The following is a 25,560-nucleotide window of genomic DNA, read 5'->3' on the forward strand; positions in this document are numbered from 1 at the left end:
GAAGAAAACACCTAATGCCTAAATTGTCAGTCTTGACACAGGCTTTTTCACTGAAAGCTTCATAATTAAACCAATGAGTTGTATTATCTCCTCAGGAAGCATATTGCCTACCTACTTGTTATCTGCTACTGTAACTTTGTGTTTTCAGAGCTATTTATTGCAAATGTGTTAAATCAAGAGATACTATTAAAAAAAAGGATTTAGCACACAGAGATACCAAACATGATCCATGCAGAACATGAAAATTTTAGGGACAAGACCTGTTCTTCTATCTACTTTAGCAGAACTTACAGCACATGAAATCCATATGACTATAGCACCACAGGGTACTCAAAGAACCTTGACATTTGAGCTTGACTGGGAATTATGGTGCCAGAACAGTAAAAATAAAATTACTCAGCATGGAAAGCATAGAAATTGGCAACTGTTTATTCTTGAGATGCCAGGGAACCAAATGACATGGATTCAGTGAGGTTAAGAACTTCAATTGGTTAATTAACTATCTGAAAACAAACTTTGTAATCCATATTTTGTTTTCAAAATATTATACACTAGACACTGAGCTGCTGATACACCCTCCCCCCCCCCATTTCTATCCATAGATTCAGGCTGACTTGCAAATAGAACAGGCGCGTTCATCTCTGCATTAAATGCAACTACTAGTAGTTTTTACTTTCTTAAAAACTCACTTCAAAGACACACAGAACACAGGAATGAAACACACACAGGCACACAATAAATGTTTTATGATTCAGTAAAATACTGCTCGCAGTACATTAGCCCTTTTATAATTAATTTGAGCCTACTAACCACCACTACCCTGGCTGTGTTTAGCAGTGAGCTTCTGCCAAAGCAGAAATCCCCCAGGCAGCCTGAGATGGGCACTCTCCAGTCATCCCTGTCTGTCACTGTCTCAGCTGTCACTCCACACTGCCTGCTCACACCAGCTGCAGGGCAGGTGGGTGGCAGGGGGGTGTCACAGCAGCCCTCCAGCCTGGCCTCACTTGGCTGCTTCAGCTTGTGCTTCATGCTCCAAAGCACACCGGCTTTTAAGGCTGCACTAAGCCAGCTTGGAGAAACTTCTTAAGAAAGAGTTTTACCAAGAATTTGCTACTTATTTCCTCTGCATAAGTATCATTGTATCCACAGGTTTTAAAAGAAAAGTATTTTTAATTAGTTGAAAGTCAAAACCGAACTTCCATCACAGCACAAGAAAAAAGCCAATCACCACACAAGACTACAGGCTTTCCCACAGGCAAGCAGCCCTAACACACATAACCTTACAGAGAGAGATAAAGGACACAAAGTTACATTGATACTTTTAATGCCTGGTTAGCACCTTCTGTTATCTCAGAAAGACTCACCCTGCTTCCTTCAAGGTCCCACTGCTACTCTGGATGCCCACTCCTGCCCTACCAAACTGTCAGTCTACCTGGAAAATCCAAGCAAAATCTATCTCATGTGCCTCCAAGCTGCAAAGGAATGCAAACACACCAGGTTTTAAAATAACAATATGTTACTCAGTGTTGATATCAGCATTTTCTAAATGGCCACTCATCCCTTGCAGAACCAGTAAAAGACAGAGGTGCAAGGCAATCCAGGAGGAGTCACAGATACTCGTCAGCAACATGGCCATACTGCATAGATGACTGAGAATCTCAGTCTAAAAATATCAGTATCAAGCCTCAAATGAATGATTTTACATATCTACAGAAGAAAACTCCAATTCAGAATAATGTTGCTATTAATAGAAATAACATGCGTGTACATTATGAATGTTCTTTCTTTTCACAGATGTGATTTTATTCTGTTACAGCCATCACGACTTACATTTAAGCTTTACAATACAGAGAAGAGATTTAAATGAAAGTCAGCAGACATTTGCTTTATACTTGATAATTACAGGGATCTCTCCCTATAGAGAGAGATAAAAAGGCATTAGTTATGGTCAATACTAGAGGGGGTAATTGTGCATTACAGCAGTGATGATCCTTATTACACTGAATTTCAAGAGTTGTGAACAGAAAAGAATATTCTCAGCATAAAACTATGCAGGAGCTTCAGCAGAAATGAAAAGCAGAGACTACTGTGACCATGCCATATCCATGTATCCCCTGGCAGGTCATTAGATTCTCCATTTTGTAAATCTTCCCACACAGCTTTTACAAAGATCCACGACCACATCAAAAGCACCATGTTACTTATAGCTGAAAAAAAGAGGGCTAAAAAAAATCCCCCAGGATTATTGATTTGAAAGAGAATAAAACTGCTTGTGAGATGTTTCCCAGACAATCTACCACAGTGCAATGGATGCCTACCACAACGTAATAGCCCTTTTCTGCTCCCCATAGTAAAGCACCAATAAGATTTGTCAGAGAGGACTACACTTCAACAAGGATAAAAAAGCTCCAGTTTTTAAGGATTTATTTTTACAGCTCTTCTGGACACTAACTGCAAATAAGATACACAATAGAACTTCATACTCAATTCCATGACAGCCACATTTTTGTGTAAGTATTAAATACTCTTCCTAATCCTATTTTTGTCTAACTCTCAAATGTTCATACAAAAAACAGCACAGAAGGCAGCATTTATCTCTTCCGAGTTATTTCTGTCACTTAAAAAAACCACTCCACACATTTTGGAAAGCATTGTTCCTGCCAGCTGGGGTCACTTTTCACCTAGTGCTAGTGGAAGAATATTAACTACAGCGCATGATTAAAAATACCTACAGTGTTTTATAGGATGACCCAGAGCAAAGTTGATCTGCATAATTGAGGCTATTTAGAGGCATTTTTGAGATAGTGTCACTGTAGTAATGGAAGACAGTGACTCTCCAGATACATCTTGACTTTAGATGCAATGTGTCTAACCAGTTTGTGTACCAGTCAGTGGATTGGTACACAAACCCTCCTCTCTACAACTAGAGAGGATACAACTTGTGCTGTTAAACCTGAGATTTGCTCTTTGACCTTTCAGCACTAGCAGATTGCTTTTCAATCCCAAATTACTAAGAAAAACAGTTATATTTCTACGAAACTAAACAGCTATCCTACAGCAGCTGGTCTCCACTAGAGGCTCCTGAGTTCAGCACCACCACTAGGATCACACTTTAAACCATGATCCAAATTCACTAAAACACTTGAGATTTGTTAAGTTCCATGCCTAATCCCACTCAAGTTCCCAGATCCTGCGAGTCACTCAAAATACAAGCTATAAACAGCAGGCATCTTAGCTGTTGGTTTGGCACAACACAATTAATCCTGCATTCGTACAACTGAGAGACAGAAAACACTCCATCTGCCTCTCAGTTCACAAGCCCCTCACTGCTCACTTCTTCACCTGGAAAAGACTGTAAATAAACCAACCTGTTTGGCCAACTGGTCCTTCTTCACCAAGCCAGTGGCTGCAGCGATGTTCCCTGCTCCTTCCACCGTCTTTTGCGCCACCGCCGTCACTCCCGTCACCACAGCTCCCCCAACATTGGACACCTGCTCTTTGGTCTTCTCAGCCACTGAGGAGAAGCAGAAGATGGAAAAAGACATGATGCCTCTGGGAGCTTTAAGTTTTTCAGAGAATTTATCACTGACAGCCCAACATCATGAAAAGCCATAAGGCATAAGTTACATTTTCTGTACCCCAAGTGGATCTTAAGAAATTAAACTGTCCATCTGGTAACGCTGGAGCAGCAGAGGTAAAAATAAACCTTAGCTGGGGCGCAATGTCTTTCATGTGAAAGATATCTGACACTTTCATTCATGTTTAACTGCACTTTAGGGAAGAAAAGACATTATTTAGGTGCTCTTATTATGTCCATCTCACTGTATAATATATCCTAGTTTGGAAATGCATTCCAATTAGTCCACCAAACTGCATGATACAAGGCATGCAAGACATGATTTTTTGCTTTAGACTCAAAAAATGTTGATTATTCCTTTTTTATTTTCTAAGATCTATTTCATCAAAAAACAGATCTATCAATGCTCAACCTGACCATTTCAAACAGAACCTTTTATCTGACCCACTAGAGATTTTTGTCCCAATGCTGATACATAATATACTAATTTATAAAAAGCCTGAATGTCAAAGGAAACTGGATTAATAGCTAACTTCCAAGCCCCAGGGAAACAACAACTCATTTAGCCTACATATACATCAGCAGTTGCCATTCTACCTTTCAGAATATCACTGGGGTTTTCTGCTCATTCATCCCCAAGGGCTCTTTCTGACAGCAGCTTGAACTACAGTGAAACTGCTCTAAGAAAAGGGATGGAATGACTTCATGCCTTCAAGTTACACACCCAGATTTTTAGCAAAACACACATGTACTCCCTCTAAACAAGGCAATGTTTTTCAAAAACACCTATCATATATCTTTGCCATTCTAACTAATCCTATTCTTTCCTTCAGGCTAAATCACATCTGAGCCATAAAATGTATTCATACTTTATCTGCATCCTTTACAAGCACAGGATGGATTCTGCTTCAAAGTTAGGCCACCATTTCTGAGGCTTTTTTGGGAAGCACGTACAAACATTAGGCTTTCTGTGGATAAATTACATTTCTTTAACTCCTTACATAAAGGGCATCAGTTGTCCACATCACAGGGCAGGCAGCATGCATTACTATGATTGATAATAAAAAGCAAAAATTTGAAAAAAGCTAGAAGCCTAAACATGACTAATACAAAATTTTTATTAAAGACCCAAATTATAAATATCTGCTGACTGAAAATTGAGGCAGATAACTTAATGCTCATTCTAGCTAATTTAAAGGGATAAGTTAGTAACTAATTAAGTATTATCTCTTATGACCAGGAGCTTTCATTATAGAGTAGAACAACAGACTACACATTATCTGAAATTAGAAACAGAAAAAGTCTGTTTCAAATAGCTCCCTCACTATATATGCTAATAACCCAAAAGTTCATGAGAAATTTCCTTGTATACATCCACTAGGCTATTGCCGTGCTTTTTTTAGGGGGGTGGAAAGAAAATCAAAAATGGGTTTTGCTGAAAAGCAAATGTTGCCCTCAGGGAAGTTTTGACTTAATGCTAGCAAGTGCAAAAAGACATCTGTTAAGATGCCCCATTTGATTATTAACAGCTTCAGACCACAAAAAGCTTTGAATTTTATGCATGAAATTTTATATAAGAAGCTTTCCAGTAGGTTCTTGCAAACATATATCTTCAGATGTGTCCCATCATAACATGCTATATGTTGCAAAGCCTAGTGAGACCTGCTTGTGCTTGGAGTCTTTCAGAAGAACTAGGTAATGTTATGAAACAAACTTATTCATGCTGTTCCATATAAATCCCACAGGTGATGCAAAAATAATTCTAAAAAATAGAGTAGCATCTCATAAAAGTAGATTCAAAATTCAATTTTCCAATAAATACTTAAATTAAAACAAAAATAAGAGGAAATACGTTCCGGGTACATTTCAGTACTGCTTTTTATTTATTTCTTTCTGGGAAAGATGCTGGGGTGCATCCAAAGCAGTACAACCAGCAAGTCAAGGGAGGGGATTCTGGCCCTCTGCTCTGCTGAGACCCCACCTGCAGGGCTGCATCAGCTCTGGGGTCCCAGCACAGGAAGGATATGGACCTGTTGGAGAGAGTCCAGGGGACACCACCAAGCTGATTAGAGGGATGGAGCACCCCTCCTATGAAGACAGAGCTGGTGAGATCCTAATTGTGGCCTTCCAGTACCTAAAACCCTACAAGAAAGGTAGAGAGGAAGAGAAGATCCTGTGATCATGTTGGGACAGGGCAGGAGTAGATAACTTCAAACTACATGAGGATAGGTTTAGATACAGAAGAAATTCTTTACTGTGAGGGTGGGGAGGCAATGAACAGGTTGTCCAGAGAAGCTGTGGATGTCCCATCCCTGGAAGTGCTCAAGGCCACGGGGTCATGAGCAACCTGGTCTAGCAGAAGGCATTTCTGCCCATGTAAGGAGGTTAGAATCAGATCATCTTTAGGGTCTTTTCCAACCCAAACCACTGGGTTTGAGTTTATAATTCAGGATCCTTTCATTCAGTTAAATTCTTTTGTATGCAAGTGCCACACATTGTTTTGAAAACTTCCCTTTCCCAAAAACACTGAATGGCAGAACATGTAAAGTACAAACTCAGTAGGCTTGATGCTGACAAGGGCTCAGTTGGCCTTGACCAAACTCATCCTTTCTGATAAAATGGTAAAGCATGGTTGTACTGTGCTGATCATCACAGGCACAATTAGTTTCATTATCTCAAGCTCTTGAAGCACCTTCACCTCAAAATATGAAGAGACAGAGTGGAACAGAGTGCCCTGTGGATGCTGCAGTATAAACCACCTGATTCTCAATGCCATTATTACTCCCACATTTCTTACACTCTGTTGTCATGGCAGGTACAACCACCTACCATGAACAACTACCCAGTGGCTGCTGTTCCCCTTGCTACAGGATTTTGGGAAGGCACAGTCTCAAGTACATTTCCTCCTCCCAGCAACACATTATCCTAGGAAAAGCAGAGAACACACAAACTCAAATGAAAAAGGAAAGAATCAGGCCACTAACACTGTTACTGGCACAACAGTAAGATACTGATAAAAGCAGTAACAAAAGCAGTGTACTTAAGACTGCTTCTATTTCAGACAGCCATGGTTTAACCCCAGCTGGCAACTAAGCACCACACAGCTGCTCAGTCCCTTCTTCCTCCAGCAGGATGGGGAAGAAAAGAATTGGAAGGGTAAAAGTAAGAAAACTCAAGGGATAAGAATGGTTCAATTGAAATAAAATAATAATAGTAATAAAAAATTATAATAAAAAGGAAAACAACAAAGAAAAAAAGGTATAAATCCTACAGGTGATACAAATTCAAACAACTGTTCACCACCTACCCACTGATGCCCAGCCAGCCCCCAAGCAGATGACCCCCACCAACTTTCCCCACAGTTTTACTGCTCAGTATGATGCCACATGGTGTGGAATATCCTTCTGGTCAACTGGAGCCAGCTGTCCTGGCTGTGTCTTCCCCCAGTTCCTTGTGAACCCCCAGCTTTCTCACTGGTGGGGTGAGGTGAGAAGCAGGAAATGCTGTGATGTGTATGCCCTGCCCAGCAATAACTACAACATCCCTATGTTACCAACAATGGTTCCAGCACAAATCCCAACCAGCCCCATACCAGGTACTGTGAGGAAAATAACCTCCATCCCAGCCAAAAGCAGCACACAGACACAGCATAAGAAAGCTGACACAGGAGTTACCATGGAAGATCTCTCACACACTGCTTCCAAAATCAGAGCCAAGAAGATAAATTGAGCAAACTATATAAATAGCACAGTTTGGCAAAAGCAATCATAGTAAGGAGAAAATCTTAGTTCCTGTCCCTAAGGAATAACTAAACATCAAAATCATTATCAGAGTGACTCCGATAACGAGATCCAGCCTGGTGACCCTAGAGCTCTGAAAACCCCACAACAGGAGAAGAAAAACCAAAGTAGGTTTCCAGTTTCATTTATTTTATTGCTTACACTAAGTAGTAATGGGGAAAGCACTAAGTGTGCACAAACAAATCAGTTCAGAATGCAGGGGGTTGATTCCAACTTAGTAAATTTATCTGAATTCCAGGTTGCTTAATGATCTTAAGCCATTAAGTCTTTGTAAAATTGATATTAGCTTTGCACCACAGTGTTGAGACCCAGAGGAAATCAGCTTCTGCAGAGCTTTGCTGTGCTATGGCCTGATTACTTCTTTTATCTATGCAGAGACTGTCCATTCCATTAAATGATCCTGGGACAGTGTACAATGACCACACCAAGGGTGAGTTTAATTTTTAACAGTGACTATAGCACTGTGCAAAAAGTATTAGCATTGAAGTTGTCTTTGCACTCCTTATTACAGACAACAGGGTAGCATACAGTATCAATGTAAAAGCTCCGGAGCAATTCAAAATAATAACTAGTTACTTTCAACCTTGAACAATAAAAGTAGATTCAAACCACAGAATTTCTCTGAATTGATGAACTTACCCTTGTAAGTAAGTTTATTGTACCAAATACACTTTTGAGTAAGTATAAGTAAATTATAGTAGGTATTTCAAACACTAAATTTGTCTTAAGTACTTGAAGAACTCATTTACAAAGATGCCATAAATACGGTGGTTCTTCAATTTATGCAAATTTCTGTAAGATACCTGATGGAGTTAAAGAGCAGGAATACAATGACTAAGAATCTTAAGAAGAGCAAGAATGATCCTGAATAAATAAAGAATTAAGCAAAACACCTGACTATGGTTTACTACTTTCAATATTGTGTCTTCACTCACATGATTGAAGGACTAAGAGCTTTTTTGCCCTGACTTATTTACAGATAGTGCTTTATTTAGAATATCTGGAGATGGACTGTAAATATTTCATTTTTGATACTGTTCATTTCTGGGAGATGGGTAAAATGGGTGAATTATGCATCTACAGTCAAAGGCCAGGAGACCTTTCAATGAGGAAGTCAAGTCTAAACACAGGGCATACACCCCATAAAACCAATAAGCAAAGCTGCTTTTATCAGAAATTCAGAGAAAGGATGACCTGACAAATAACACACTTATCACATTCCAGTGACTCACAGCCTGAATCCTCATTTCACAGTATCTTGATGTCAATAAATCTGGTACAATCAGGTCACATTTAGAGCAAGAAACATCTCAGACTAGTAATTCTGGGTTTGGAAATAAACTGACTGAAGAATGCAATTAGGTTTTTTAGCTCTTCAAGGTGTGTCATGTCACAGTCATTTCACCAGCATAAGGGCCTAAATCACAACTTATTCAAAGACAGAAAAGCTATCAAGAGTTTGGAACTCAGGCATTAAGCAAAGAGACTGCAAAACTGTGAACAATCATTTTGATCTGTGATTCTAGCTTGTACCTGTCTCCAAACTCTCAAATCATTTTTATTTACATAACAAAGTGTTTATTTCACCTCAGGTTTCACATGATGCTCTAGGGAGTTAATATCATAAGACCAGCACAGCTTGTGAACTCCCAGTCATATGAAAAGAGACAAGTAGGTCTTTACAAGCAACTTAAAAGGCACTTTTGCCACATCAACTTTAACAGCATTGATTTAAATGGATTTGATTTCTACATCAACCTCTCTAACATCTGTCTTAATGTTACACCTCACAGAACCACTACAGTGAACCCAAGTCTGTTTTTATCTACCTTCTCTTCTTGCCAGAAGAACTATTAATAGGCTTGTTATTATTTTTTTGCTCTTAAAATGTTTCCAAGTACTTGCTCTGTTCTTACACTGGCAAGTCCATACTGTTTCATTTTGGAAGCTGTGGCCTCTAGATTTTGCCTGCAGTCTTCTCTTCTCACTGCCATAGCTCAGCCTGTTCACTCCCTGTTCATTTTCCATTTTCATGCAACAGCCAAACATCTCAAACAGCTTGAAAGGACAGAAGATGGAAAGCACAGAACCCATTATTCCCAAGTTTTGGGTGTTCCACTTTGTGTCAGCTGTTTCCTAAAGTGTGTGAGGAGCAGCTACTGTTTTGCCTAAAATCAACAGCAACTTCTCCAAGTTTTCTATTCACTGGCACAGCACATAACAGGTGTGGTCCCCTTATGTTTGGCTGCACAGTCTGTTTTGTACCTTCCAGAAGAAAATTTAAGATATTTTAAAACCTATTAAAAATTCTATTCACCCACTGAAAATTTCCTGCCTAATTAAATATATTGCCATCACATAAAGAGAGGCACAGCATTTGAGATCAGCAGTTTCTTTCAGGATGAGAAAGAGAAGTCCCCCACTGAGGTAGCCCACTAGAATCCCAGTGTTTCAGCATGTTTCATACATGTGCAAATGCCCTTGACTTAGATTCTACCACATCCCAGCTTGGTGAACATCACCTCTATTAACTTGCTTCCTAGTGCTGTGTAGCTGCTGCTCCCACATCTGTGATGATATTGGATGTAGGTGTCCCAAATCTCATTCTATTGCAATCCTCTACTGGTCATAGCAATGGTCCCTCTGAATATTTTCTCTTAATTGAGGTCTAATGAGCTGAGATTTCAAATCTCCTAACAACAGCACACATGCTCAGCCTAAGCTCTGAAGGACTATCTTCAATATTCTGTTCTGTTACTAGAAATACTCTTTTTCAACTATTTATGTGGGTTGTGTACTAAGTACTGACATTTGTTTACTTACCACTGTTTATCCTTTGCCTTGTGAGCACAATGATACACTGACACGTGAGCTGAATGAGAGACTGGCTGTACACTGAGGAAAAAGAAATCCTTTTCCACTATCTTATTTGTTTCTGAATTTTTTAAGGGAAAAACAAATTTATTGATCATGCATTCTCTTCACATCTTCAGAACTCCCACATTCTACAGCAGAAAATTATACATTTTATTCAATGCCCTATGGTCAACTGAGGCTTTTCTGCACTCTGTAGATATCAAAGATGTCCATTCATTTTGCCCCTTAAAAGAAATTATTGGTTACTGGTTTCAGTTCATACCTAAAATGATCCCTGCAAATAAATTTAAAATGCAAATTTACTCTTTCTTGGCGTAGAAATGCTATTGTGAAGATACATGCCTGGCATTAAATTCCAAGTTTGAAAGTGCTCTTGCTACTGAGAGATTAGTCAGTTAAAAAAAAAAAAATCAAAACACTCATAACTGTGACAAATTCAAATCAAAACTCTAAAATTTGTTTCTTTCCTATAAGCCATTTCATTCAGTGTTTCCACCCAATCAGATCTCTTAATTTTCCTATGCTTTTCCATCTTTCATAAATTATAGTGCTCTCAAAACCCCTCAATTTTTAACAGCTAAATGGCTGGTTAATCTCATGAGGCAAAGAAGCTGAAATCAAGAGGTAATTATCTTACCTGTTGTAACACCATGAACAACTCCTTCCTTGGTCCTGGAACCTAAACAAAAAAAAATACTCGGTTGAAAATGTATATTCTTAGTACTGGTAAAGACTAGATAGATGATAAAGAGGGATTAACATGCAGGCTGCATACCATTGCACACAATATCTTCCAAGGTATTAAGAAATTCAGTCTAAGTGAAGAGGCAGAGCCATCAGTAAAGTTCTTTCAACTAATTAGCACATACTGCTGTTTAAAACATAACTGGATGTCTTTTTCCCTACCAGCCCTCTACTTGCCCTTGTCAGGTTCCATAATTTGGCTACATTTCAGGGATTAGTATCCATCTGTGGACTATAATGCTTAACAATGTGCAATTAACAGAGTTTATGGCTCCTAGTTAATCATCTTACCTAGTCTGCCAGAGATAGGATGACATTTTATTTTTCTTACCAACACAGAAATGACCTTATTTGTAATGCAATTTTTTTGCTGTCATTTAGCATTTGAGACATTATAATTTATACTTCTGACTTTATACTTATAACAGAAGAAAATGCATGAGCAGAAAAATATTAGGGAAAAAAGCAACTTTTTGTCCAAAATTCTTTGCAGTAATACAATTAAACACAGAAACACAATATAAGCTCATTCATCACTATGTGTCACTTGCTACTAGTGCAAATTTATGCAAGTTTAGCCATGTAGTTCTGGCACTATTAGATTGATTACAAGATTGAAAAGGCTCTCTTACCCATAGGCAAGAGTAGAATAATAATCCATGATAAAGACAAGGGAAAAAAATACTGTAGCAAGTAAAATGAAATGTCCCTTTAGCTAATGATGATGTTAAACAGCTAGGAAGCCTTTTTCCATCTTTATTCCAAATTTATCATTAAAAAAAGTTGTTTTTCTCTCACTGAAAAATATTTACCATTGAACAAGAGTTCAAGAGTTTCATTGTATACAAAGTGTTCGTGCCTAACATCCTGTTTAAGGAATTTGGTTCTCAATTTTGTACCACCATGAGACCTGAAGGAGCAAAGCACATCCTGGAATTCAAGCAGATGACGGTTCTACTGACTTCTAGCAACAAAACACCACTGCAGGCTTACAGTGTGTCTATTGGAATACTTAATATTAAGCACATGCTTTTAAAGGCATTGTTAGACCTGGCCAACAGCTTGTTCATGTTTTTGAACAGACTGTTTGCAAGCCAAGCCATTAAAGATATGGCAACCTGTGAATTAGCAAGTAGCCAGTTCCCTAAGGCCAGAAAGGGATGGATGGTGTGACAGAATTCCCTGGGGACCTGTGCAATGCACACTTCTGCAGAGGCACCTATTCCAAGTAGATTCTTACTTCTTACTTGCCCAGACAACACTGCTATAACCACAACTCACACAGAAATGCCGGTCTCTTTAGTGGAAGACAGATTTTCATTTAAAAAAGCTCAGCTCACAGACCCATATGGAACAGGGGTATGTATAGTCAGATCCATTAATTGGCAACCAACCAGCTGGTTGGTGTTCCAGAGCCTACAGCATATGTTAGAGCTCAAGAGCACTTGCCCCACTGCTGCACACTTGCATGCAAGAACCTGTTCCTGCCATGGCAGCTACAACAGCATCTAGAGGATGCTTATTAGGATCTGCCAGAACAGGCCTATAAATAACAACACTTGAGTTCAGTAGGATGACTTCTGGCTAGCCATGAAGGAAAGCTGGTTGTCCACACTGTTTCCAGGATAAACTAGCTGTCTTTCATCCTGGCATTCCCATAATACCAACAAGTCTTGCTCACTGCACCCTGCATAACAAGGAACAGAGGAATCAGAGTAGGGATAACAAAGACCAAGGAACAGGACTCTAACCTAGATCAAGAAGCAATAGTAGTACGTGGTAATGCTATTTTTCCTAGCTGTAGTAGACATCTGTGTGAGGGGAGGGAGAAAACCAAACGCAATTTTTGGGTTTGTTCCGATTATAAAAAAATACCATAGGGTCTCTTCATGATTTATTATCATGGCTGTCACTGTGCCAGAATGAAGGAATTTATCAGCAGTTTGCAAATACACTAATTTCTGGACTATTTGAGAGACCAACAGACTACTGACTTGGCTTAGTCAGAGCTGGTTACAGATTGGGAGATATAAAACCAAATTAGAGGAAGGGGCAATATATGTTTAAGGAAAACACTTGCTTCCAAGTCCTGAAGCCATTATTCTACCAGACCAACACTGAGTTCCTCAATTACTCTGCTGGCTTTTCTACCACCAAAGGAAAATAAGAACCATTATGAAAAGAGAGTGGAGGAATTTGGATGGCTTTGCCAAATAGGTCATGACTGCTCTGCTCTACTCTAAGGCCATGTGCCAGCACAGGGAGTAGTAAACAACAGTCAGCCACACTGCTGCTAATAAACTGAAAGCTTGTTCTGAAAGCTTATGACACAACAAAAACAACCAGACTGGAAACTTCCATTCTTGAACATGCAACATGCACTCAAGAGTCAACTGAGTAGAAACTCCAGCTCCCTGGAAGCACACAGAAGCTCAGCAGACTTCATGAACACTGCATTACCAGGAGTGTGTGACCACATCCTTCTTACTCAGTTCCTGGTTTCAAAGCAAGTGGGGATTAAGTACTGCCACTCACTTCCTCTCTGCTTCACACTAAAAGCTCTTGAAAGCTACAGAAAGATGCAGTTTTATATCTACAGCACACACTGGATGGCTGAGCCTTAGTCCTTGTTTCTAAACAATGACCAGGCCATTTTTTTGGCATCGAGAAAGGTCCTGATGCAGTGCTTCAATGAGAGAGAACCACCAATTTCAGTCAGCCAATGGTGAAGCCCATTAGCAGAGAAATTTAAGGGGAAGAAACCCCCAATACTTGAAAGCCTAAAAAAATATTGTAGACTGTATAGAAAGGATCTTGGATACTTAAAAGGAGGCCAGACAGTGGACTGAGGGAAGTCTCTACTTCAGTATGGACAGGGGAAAAAAAACAACTAACCTCAATTAATCCTCCAATACACTGCTCCAAGTTTCTCCTTTTGCTAAGAGAAATTTGCTTTGTGTCAAAAAAATGCTAAAACCAAAACAAGAATAAAATAACTACAATAACCATATTTCATCCCAAACAGCAGCTGTTGCTAATAGAACTCGCACCAGGTAGAATTAGGTTATAGTCTTCCACACAATAGTTAAGAGCAGCTTGGACAGGAAGGTCCATATGTTTTCCACATTTACTTGAATTGCACTGATTTCAGTGGGAAGCCACATCACCTAGGGGATCTGGACCAAAGACTCTGCATCTTCTTAATTCTCTACCAGCAATTGGAGGCTGAGTGTTATGAAACTGAAAATGATTAACAGGTCCCACTCAGCCCAGTGTTGTTAGGTTCTTTTTTGCAAGATGTCAGGCAGCTTTCACAGTATAATCTGGCTGTGAATCTCAAATCTGAAAAGCCAACTATAGAAAAAGGGAGTGAGAAGTCTCCATGAGCTCTAATGAATTGTGCTGCTCCTCTCCTCTGCTCACAAAGGGGCTTCACCACCTTTGGCACTGCAATCATTATCAGCCTGCAGAACAAAAGATGATGACACTGGCCTCTGCTAATGCTGCACAGGGGAAGAACCACCTCTGCTTGGGAAGTAGAGAGAGAAACACCCAGCTCCTCCTTTCCCTGTCTGAACTTGTTGAAACGTCCTGCCTGTATGGGCAAGCACACAGCTGGGCACGAGCTGCCAGAGCTTCTGGAGACAGCTTCCAACCAAAGGCTCTTTTGCCTGCACAAACTGTGCACATAGCCCTTGCCTCCTGAAAAGGAGGCAGCTGGTGGGAGAAGGATCCTCCACCATTACTACAGTCACATGCACAGGTCCCTACCACGGCTCAGGGCTCTGCAATCCCCAGTCATTTCTTAAAATTCTTTCAAAAATAGCAAGCCTGCCCTCCAAAGCTCAACCTCAGCAAAAGCATCTCTGAAGACAACAGGAAATCTGTTGCCTTTGGGAACAGAACTAGGTTCAAACGTTATTATGGTCTGGAGAGCAGGTCAGAAACAAAGATTAATTTAGCACACAATGCAGGTTTCTAATACAAAGAACTCAATGACCCCAGAAGCATGGCCAGGACTACAAGAAAACAGAATAAAAGAAAGTCCTACCTCTGGAAAATAATTCCAACATCTAGCACAATATACAGTGGAAGAACATCTATTTTGCTGTTTTGAAAATGAGCAGATGCTCATTTTAAAATAGATTCAGCCTACAATTAGTGTTCAAAATGACTGCCATCCCTGTTGGCAAGAGCACTGAGCTTTGCTATGGCTTAAAAGGGAGGGAAGTATATTCCAAATGAGTAGTCCACACTATCTGGAGCAGAAATAATTTCTTACAGACTGGCACTAGGCTGCAAGAGGGAATCCAAAAAAGGCACTGGAATACCAGAGACCTCAGTTCTCCCATTGAAAAGAAATGCCTCTGGTTTTCAGCTCTGTTTAACTTCTCTCTGTTATGTGAGCACATCTCCCTCAGAACACACAGTGCCCATTACAGAACTGACCTGCTACAAAATCAACAGAACAGAAACTACCTACAGAAAAGGATATCTTTTCCCCTTCCATTCTTTTATAGACCAGCTTTATTTGATGAATAAGAGAAACAGATCCATAATAATTTTTTTATAAATAACCACTTACTCATAGTCTTGGCAGATTGTTTTTCTGTGAATTTTTCATGACAGCATTTGCAAGACACGCTTCTAAAGCCCAACACTTGCTAAATGAAGATGACTATCCTGCATGAAAGTACCACTCAGGGATTTGAAAATAATTTTATCCCAGGCTCTGTGCAAGACTTGTTTGGCCTAGAATAAGACACTAACAACTGCTTTGCTACCTTGGGGTCTACCTGCCCTACCTCATTAACTGAAGAGGCTTTTCCTTGAGAAGTGGTGGAAAATATTTGCCATGAATTTGCAATAGTAATTACAGAACGTGAAATTAATTTCAGATGACACTTGGCCATATAAAATGTTACCGTCAACATACCAAGCAGTCTGCATGTCTCCTACTCAACTTCTGAGCTAACCTCTCAAGTGTCTTCTCCTGAAATCCTGTTCAAGTCCCAGATGCTCTGCAGAACATTGTGAAACTACCTTCACCTCCAGCTTTTACATTTTTTTCACATTTATTTTTACTGTACCAACCACCCCTTCAGCCTTGATCTGGCAAACTTCTTGCATGGAGTGCCACCCAATGACCTGTGCTGTAAGGCACTTGGCTTAAAAGAACCAGACCTCAGGAAGGCACAAATTTCCTCTTGTTTCTTTTGCAATGGTCTCCTATGAGCAATTATATATTTTTTTCTGCAGAAGAATGGGCCTGATAAGGATCCAGCTGTGAATGTTGGGGTGCACCAATCAGCAGAGTGCTCTCTGCTGCCCACCTACCCACATAGAGGACTCCCTCTTTCGTCTTTCCTGCTGCCTCTGCCACACCCTGCTTGGTCTTTTCTGCTGCTGCTACGACTCCCTCCTTGGCCTTGGAAAGCCCTTTCATGAACACATCCATGGCTGAAGTCTTTCTTCACACAGCTCTAGAGGAAAAAAAAAAAAAAAACAACAAACAGTACACACTTTAGTAAGGTTTTCTCAGTTTTTTATCCCAGAAAGGGGAAAAATATTCTAACTGAATGGGATCACAATTACTTTAAAATTATATTATTTATATCCCCAAATAGTATAGCTATACGAAACAGATATCCTATTTCCACAGAATCCTATGGAGAGGTTGCCAATAATGCAGTTCTGATCGAAAGATGGTTCCACTGACAGAAGTGCCTTCCTTGCCTATCAGGGCATCATTTCTCCCAAAGGACAGTTCTGTTCATGTGCTGAATGCAAGATTTAGTCCTGTGATTTCATGATACTCCACTCTCAGAGAAAAAAGCCAACTTAAATAAACAGCAGCGACTTAAAAAAATAAACAAACAGACCAAACTGAAAACCAAAACCTCTCATAAATGACAAATGTTCACTTGTAAGAAAATGCCATTAAAACTCAGGACTGGAGGAAATAAAAAATGCTGCATTTCCATTAGTCCAGCATTTTACACACAGTCCACATCATTATTTTGGAAACCGAGTTTTCCTGAATGGGTTCCTTGCATGCACCACAACTGAGAAAATATTTTACTGAACAGCAAAAGCAAGAACACAGGATTTAAAAAGCACTGCACTAAAGCTACCAGGAGAGTCCTCTGGCAGCAATACAGCCCAGGGCTACACTGAAACCACTGAAATAGTAATTAAAACCCAGAATCAACATTCCTTCAACAAATCCATTATCAGTAGTCCTTTCTCTTCCTCCACCCACACAGACAGAAGTGCTGCCTGTTATCTTCTCTCCTTTGCCAGAGGCTGAGTAGGAGGAATGGATGTCTAGGAAGGCATCTGGGCTGTCGCAGCTCTTCACTAACTCGTGACGAGCGTGCGAAGGAAGGCAGCGTTCGCGCTCCAGCCAGCCTGCTGCCCACGGTACCTGCCGCCCGGGGGATGGCGGAGGGGCTGCGAGCCTCACACACACGCACACAGCGCCGGGCGAGGCGGCGCCGGCCCGCGGCACCCTCGGGCTCCTCCACCGCGGGGTCCCAGGGGCCGTCCCCGGGGCAGCGCCGCGACCAGGTGCGAGGGTACCTGGATCGAATAACACACCCCAATAACACCTGCAGAGGGAGCGCGGAGCGAGCAGGGCGTCGCGCCCATGTATATGCAGGCGCATATGTAGCTATACATACACAAACATATGAATACATGCGCACGGCGAGGCACCTACCGAGGAAAGCAGAGCGGCGCGACCATATGGGCACCGCCAGGCTCCCGCGGACACGCCGTCGGCACACGGCGGACACGGCGCCCGGCTTCTCCTCCCTCCCCTTGCCCGCACGGGAACGTTCAACAGGATACCTCTATCCAGCTGGCTTCGGTATCAGCGATACACACCTATCATTCCGTGCAGACACACATATACACACACAGCCCTCCCCGAGCGGCCCCGCCCTGCCCGCACTCACCGCCGGCTCCTCCGCCACCGGCGAGCGACCCGTTCCGAGCGGGCGGGGCGGGCGGGCTGCGGGCGGGCTGCGGGCGGCGGCCGAGGCGCGGAGCCGCCCCTGCTCAGCACATCCCGAGGCGCGGAGCCGGCCGGCTCTGCTGGCACCACCCCGGCGGCAGCCCCGCAGGCGGGGGGCGGGAGGATGCGCCGCGGGAGGGAGGGGCGGCCGCTCCTGCTCCCGGTTGAGTGTGCAGCCCCCTGCTATGCCCACCCTATCACGTCCTCCGTGGCGGTGAGGTGGGAGGCGTGATTAACTCGGAGCACCTGTTTGCTGGGCGCAGACCAAGGGAGAAGCGAGGGTAGAAGGCGTGCCAGGCGACTTGGTCCCGCTGGGACTCCGCACAGTCACCACTCCCTCCAAGGGCTGGAGCGCCTCGTCTTAGAAGTGTTAGGAGGTTGTTGATGCGACACAGCCCTGAGTCGCTTCACCAAAGCCTTAGAGAATCTCCCCCAGCTTCTAATTCTTTCTCATCTACTTCCCAATCTTCAGCCCTGAATGACTGCAGCTCAATGTCACCGTTCTCACAAGATTCATGATCCCAGCTCATTTTAAGCACGGAAGGTGGTGCTCTCGTAGGTGTAATTCGAGTCTTAACTCTATTGCACACACACGAGAATTTTCATCCCAAATGAAGAGCAGTAGGGCCAGACTTGCCCAACCCTTACACCGCGGCTGGCATCCTCCACCACACAATCCATGGCCACTGCCACCCGAATCTTAAACTCAGGCAGAGAAGTCACTTTCTCCCTAGAAAGGGAAACCTACCAAACTTCTCTATTTTGGTCACAGAATTTAGGCATGAAAAGCCAAGACCAGTAGGAGACAAGGCACTAGAACAGATGGACCTTCAGCTTCAGTACATCAATTCAAATCCTGCAAGACTTACAGAAACAGCTTGGGTTTTATTGCACTCCAAAAGGAGAAACAGAACAAGGCATAGATGAGATACAAGGTTATGAGCTGCAAGGAGCATCTTGCATCCATCATCCCTTGCAGATAGCTGATGCATCCCTGGTTTTGTTTTCATGCTGAACATGTAGTGCAGGGTTTTACTCTTGTCAGGTTTCTCTGTAAGTAATATTTCTGTATTGTTTGGTAAACTTTCTTTTGCTTCATTCTACTAGTATTTTTAATCAACCAAGCATTAGGCAACAGATTTTATTTCTTTGTGTAAGAATGTTCCGACTGGTAATACAAATCATTTTCTCATAATTCTGCCCCCAATAAAACCTTTAAAAAAAGGCCAGAAATTAAATTACATAAGGTACCTCACCTCATTCATCCTGTGCAGCACATCTGTAGTTAGCAGTGCAACAGCTAGTTGTGGTATTCCTATTTTCTTCCTATTTTGGGGACAGGACAATAGGTACAGTTCCAGACAGTAAATAAAATCATATTCTTTGCACATGTTAACTGGCCCAATTTATGTATCTTAGTATGTAAATTGGCTCATTGAAAACCCTTGTCAGTCATTCTCTACTGAGCAGTAAACTTAGACCCCAAATTAGAATTCAAGTGAATCTTGCACTCCTTATGTAAGTATTATCTTCCAGATTTAAAGAAGGCTTTTGTTTTTCCAGCACGCAAGTGACTATGAAATGTTGCTTTTTATTATGCTGATATAAATCTGGATATACTTATTGTATTTAATTATGTTAGGAGAAATAGATAATCCAGTATGATAAACAACCTTGTACATTTATGGCTCTGTTTCTGAAAACTTTACGAAGAAGAGCTCAGATATTTGCAACTCCTAGGTTTTGTAAGCATTCTTTTTCTGCCTTATGTTTATCAAAGGCAGGCATTATGTTCTGCTGTTAAACAAAGTAACAGCTTGTCCTTTAGCAAAATCATGCAGCTATGAATAGAGAGGTAAAAGCAAGAGAGGTAAAAGCAAGAGGGATCAGTTGCCACAGCAGAAGTAAAGCTTAAAATTTCAGCTGTAGTATTCAAACTAGGCAGCTGTTAAATTCTAAATCATTGGATAAGAGGCAGAGTAAGAAAAAACAGAGTACAAATGTTGACACAAGAAATTCTTCATTCTGAAAATGAATGGGACTTAGGTGGAAACCAGAATTAAATATGGTAGAGAATGGGCATTGTATCTCCAAGGCAATTGCTATTTAAACCACATTGTCTACAACAGCTAGCTGGGGCTTTTTTTAGGTTGTCTCTTCAGTACTATTAGTATCACAGTAAGTTCTCCCCTGAAGCCTTTTCTGTCTGAAGAAAGGATAGTGGCAAAGAGATTGCCCACTGATCACATTTAAAACAAATCTTTATTTAATGACACTGTTTACTTCACATGAGCATCTAGAGCAAAAATCAATTAAGTAGTACTAAAATCTTCTTTACTTTATCTTGCCTTACAGGCTAACTTATTGGTTTAGTTGCTAGTGATCAAGTACATCTACTTTATCACTATGAAAAGGACAATTATGGACAATTGAAAAAGGCTGCAGAGTAAAATTGATCTGCATTTTCTGGTTTTGGATTACTGCCTCACACAGGCTCCCTGTGTTACCACAGAACCGATAGGTGATGCTCCTCAGAGGAAAGGTTCCTTTGAACACCTGAAAGCTGCAGTATGAAGGGAAGCTGGCTTAGGGCACTGTGTTCACAATTCACATTGATTACTCCAATTCAAGGCCCTTCTACTGATGGCAGCTAATCTGAAAATGGCATTAATTGAATAAATACATGTGAGAAACTGTGAACACTTTATGCACATATAGTGCAGTGTTTGGATTTCTTACAGAACAGTTTACTATGTTGATTGCTTTAGAGGCAACTGGGAGTTCAGATCAGTTTCCTAGACTCTTGCATCACAATGTTTGCATTTCTATTCCCACCCAGCTCCCGCTGTGAACCATTGCTGTCTTTACAGACCATGCTGTAATACCTGTGTGCATAGCTCCTTTCTGAGAACTCAAAAATGTGCTCAATTAAAAAAAAAAAAAAAGTGAAGACCTTTGCTTATAGGCAAGCCTGAGATTTAGCAAACCATTATCTTTTTCTTATCATGCTCATAAGTGTTGTAATTAAACACTCCAGAGCATGCCTGGTGTTCCCATGATGTTTACCCAACTGAAAGGTAAGCACATGTACTAAAGCCTTCATACAATCAAGATGCAACTCATATCAGAGTTAATTTCCCAGTGGAAGCATTTGGTTTATTAATTTAAAATTAGTAGTCATTATTATGCAGCAGTCCCATTGCAAAGTTTCAGTTTGTGGACTGTTTTGATAGATATAGTTCTGGGTGCTTAATATGGGCTGGGCTATTGGACATCCACTGCCATGCAGCCATTGCCAAGAGATACAGATAGAACTGATAAAAAAGCTTTAATTTATACAGACATATATAACATCTATATATTGTATTGGAGTACTTGGAGGTGTGTACACACCTACACACACAGATGTATGTTGTATTTGAAGGGTTCCCATACGAAGGAAGGAATGATGCATCTGACTCCACGTTCTCAGAAGGCTAATTTATTATTTTAGATACCATATTATATTAAAGAATGCTATACTAAATTATACTAAAGAATAGAAAAGGGATACTTACAGAAGGCTAAAAAGATAATAATGAAAACTTGTGACTCTTTCCAGAACCCCGACACAGCTTGGCTGTGATTGGCCAATAAGTCAAAACAATTCACATGAAACCAATGAAACAATCACCAGTTGGATAAACAAGCTCCAAACACATTCCATATGAGCAAAACAGAGAAGCAATGAGATAATATTTTTTTCCTTTTTCTCTGAGGTTTCTCAGCTTGCCAGGAGAAGAATCTTAGGCAAAGGGATTTTTCCAGAAAATATGACTGTGACAGATGTACAGGAAGATTGATGTATGTTTCTCATCTGGTGTATTTCAGCTCAGCTATACTAATCTTGACACCAGACAGAAGGGTCTCACAGCTTTATACCACCTCTGTTACAGGCAGAACCTGCCAGACCTTTACCTCTCCTTCACTTGCAGTCAATGGTGAAGTTACAGAGCCATCACAGCTTTCATAAACAATGGTAACATTTCATTAATTAATTAAATTAATTAACCTCTCTGGGCTAGCAATTCAGTCCTAAAGGGCACAGAAACTCTGTCTGTTGCACCTGGAACCTTTAGCAAAGCTTTACTCTGAAAAGCAGTATCTTGAGTGCCAAGGAAGCCATCTGGCAGCATGTTCCTACTCAGAGACAGCCAGTAGGTCAGACGAGGCTGATCTAAGGGTGCCTGGCAAAATCAGTGTTGATTATTCCTTAAGATGTTTCCTACAGAGTTACTGAATATGCTGAGTTGGAAGGGACGTCATTGAGTCCTTCTCTAGCCCTGCACAGGAAGATCCCCAAGAGTCCCACCATGTGCCTGAGAACATTGTCTAAAGGCTTCCTGAACTCTGTCAAACTTGGTGCAGTGACCACTTCCCTGGGGAGCCTGTTCCAGTGCCAAACCCCTCTCTGGGTGAAGATCCTTTTTCCTAATATCCAGCCTAAATCTCCCTGTTAGAGCTTCAGGCCATTCCCTCAGTCCTATTACGGGTCACCACAGAGAAGAGATCAGTGTTTTACCCCTGCTCTTCTCATCATAAGAAAGTTGTAGACCTGCAATGAGGTTTTGCCTCAGTCTCCTTTTCTTCAGACTGAATAGGCCAAGTTGCATAGCACCAATAAATCGATTTTACCTGAAAGAAACAGTCACCTTCCTCACATGTGGTGCTATCAGCACCTCATATAACTGAAAATGCTAATGCTAAAAAAGTGGAAATCACCAAGCCACAGTCAGGTCTGATGCCTGTCCTGTCCCAAGTTCTGTTTGACTGAGAAGCCAGCACCAGATGTCTCCAAGGTCAAAGATAAGGCAGCATGTTCTAAAGTAGCCTGCTGCAAACATAGGCATCTGAGCCAGTGCAGGCACAGCACATTAATTACCTGGATGGCAGCATTTCTCAAGGGGTGCACCAGGAAGGTGCAGCTTTAATTAGATACTACAGTTAGTTACCAGAAAACTGTTTGAACAGGTGGAAAACTCAAACAAGAGCATATTTCATTCTATCAAACTGTCTTCTTTCTGTAATTCCTAATGGAAAGAAGACATCACATAAAGGAAAAGTGGTAGTTTTCATTCAGGTATTAACCCACAGGGAAAACCTAAAGTCTTATCTGGCAACACATGATTCCCTTCTCATTTCTCTGATTCCTATGTTCTAGCTTCCCAGCCAAGTTGTCCCTTGGATATTTTTGCTGGTGCCACTCCAATCATCATAAACTCATAACACCATCATCAGCTGCCAGCACTTTTTTTGTTTCACCAGCCACTGGTCCAATTCAGTTCCCATTCATGCTGACATTAAACCAGAGATTGACTCAGGGGAACCAAAAATAGCAAAGGAAATATCACTATAAGCACAGTATTATCTGTTCTGGTTTCTTTGGCTCCTTTATTTATTATATGGAATCACTTATTGGAATCCTATTCCAGTGCAATCTCCAACCCACAGGCAACCTTCTTATTGATGTTTGCATTACCACAAACCATAGAGGAACTTTTCTTGATCTAAAATTCTTAATTTTAAGGCAACACTCTGGGCTATTAACATTTATCTATATGGAACAGTGAGCAGGGCATGGAATAACTGTGGGGATCCATTTCAGATTTCTTCACAAGAGGATGTATGCTCAGGCTTGGGCAATGTAGACAATAGGGAAAAAATTACTTTTCCTTGTAATCATGCACAAAATAAATGTACTTGCAAATTTAATTTAAATTACCATTTCAGTTACAGCCTCAAGCTCAGATCTTGGGAAAAAAACTCTACCCTAGAAACATTTAATTTCTGTTATGCTCTCCAATTTGTTTCAATTCACAGGCAGTGTGAAGCATTCACATTTGCAGTGATGCCCAAGAGGCAGGAGAAAAAGACTCAAAACATCACTTCAGTAAGAGACAAGGCAGTTAGGTAAGGGACAAAGGGAAGACTAAGCAGCCAACAGGGTGACAGTGGTCAAAATTAAAGGCCACAGTCAAACCCAAGTGAAATTTGTGTAGGTATCTCAATGAGGGGTTTGTCCAGAAAGAAATTGCAGGTTGTCAGTGAGCTAAGTAGAGATTTCTGGAGAATGACTTTTCATCTGTGAAGATTTCCTTTTGTGTTTTGAAATACAGATGTAGAATTTGTGCAGAATCAGTGTCTCAGAAATTTACCTTCTTCTCATGGTACCAATCTACAGGAAGTATTCAAAATATTTAAGTTAAATTCTTTTCCCCTACCAATATATTTTGGCATTCACTTCACTCATACCTGCTGATGAATGCCCCACTGGGCTTGATCTTTTATAGCCATGATCAGACAATTTTTTTGGCTCAAAGGGGGCTTATTATCTTGGTTTCACAACAAGACACCAATAGGGGAATTAAGCACAGATGAAGAATTCCAGGAGTAGTGAGAATGAAACAGGTGAACCATTCACAGTAACCCATAATCACAGATCACTGCCTTTCTAAGTACTAACTGCCCTGTGAAATGAGAATTTGACATTTCTGTAGCAGTAAATTCTTTGTACTAGTGGTACATACTCATCAATAATATTTTCTGCTGGCATCCTCATAACCATGTTACCAGGTGCTTATGTAGTTTCCTCCAAAAATTAAACTCTTTCAGAGCTACTTGAAATGGGCATAAATCAGAATTTCCTCTTGCAATCCATGACTCAAATGCAAATTTCATTATTCTATGACTAATCAGAATGCTCTGGTGAAGAAAGGCATTGTCAATCATCAGCAAAGTTGAGTTTCAACTTGAAATATGTTTCATTACATGCATTTGAAATGAACATTCCATTTCCTAAATGAACTTGAATGTTCTTCACTTAAAGTGGTTGTGCTGAACACCTTAAAGAAATGTTGTGTATTATATATTCATTTAGTGATTTTAAAAGGTTGTGTTTCAGTCACTGCTACTTCTGTCTGTTGTGAGTAATATAGCATTTACTCTGCAGGGGTCATCTGTGCTGCAAAGTACTAGCAGCATGAATGAGAAAATGAGACCTTGACACTTCATTAAACCATCTCAGTCTGAGAACTGCCTTTTCAGTCTCTAACATTTTTCATAAGTCAGCTGTGTTGCTCCCATCCAGTATCTTTTCATCACCATGTTACAGTTTTGCAGTTTTGAAATATCTAGTGTGTAGTCACTGAAAACAACCCTCTCCCATTTCTTACTTCAGTGATCTCCATTTGACTTTACCTGTCTGATTTGGGCTACCATTTAGACCAGCTCTGTGGAAGACTGATTCCTCACAGGCACCACAGAACTAACTTTGTATATAGATGCTGAGTCAGCCAAAGCCACGAGAGGTGGATCTATCTTGTCTCTGTCTCAAAAGATCAAAATATTCTAACAGCTAGGTATTTATAAAATAAACCAAATTTTCTAGTGAAATCTGATTAGATCAGACCAACTAATTAGCCCAACTGAAAATAAAAATATTTATACCTGACTTTGTCCCACATTGCCATGTTCTGGCAGCAGCTTTTGCTCCCAGACCAGCTCAT

General features: G+C 40.8%; 1 protein-coding gene across 2 annotated transcripts in view; it reads right to left on the reverse strand.

Annotated features, from left to right (window-relative positions):
- The window catches only part of SNCA (synuclein alpha), a 63,075-nt gene extending 44,971 nt beyond the window's left edge, over positions 1 to 18,104 (reverse strand). Inside the window, exons 1-4 of one of the 2 annotated variants that reach the window (XM_036382609.2) lie at positions 17,958 to 18,104; positions 16,336 to 16,481; positions 10,892 to 10,933; positions 3,369 to 3,514 (exon numbers count right to left, since the gene is read on the reverse strand). In XM_036382609.2, coding sequence (XP_036238502.1) covers positions 3,369 to 3,514; positions 10,892 to 10,933; positions 16,336 to 16,456 — 309 coding nt within the window. In that variant the 5' untranslated portion in view covers positions 16,457 to 16,481; positions 17,958 to 18,104. Of the gene's footprint in view, positions 1 to 3,368; positions 3,515 to 10,891; positions 10,934 to 16,335; positions 16,482 to 17,719; positions 17,898 to 17,957 lie in introns of those variants that run through there. The other variant, XM_036382610.2, reaches the window with a different exon arrangement.
- Positions 18,105 to 25,560: the final 7,456 nt, after the last annotated feature.

This window comes from Molothrus ater, chromosome 4, assembly GCF_012460135.2.
Source record: "Molothrus ater isolate BHLD 08-10-18 breed brown headed cowbird chromosome 4, BPBGC_Mater_1.1, whole genome shotgun sequence".
Classification (NCBI taxonomy): Eukaryota; Metazoa; Chordata; class Aves; order Passeriformes; family Icteridae; genus Molothrus; species Molothrus ater.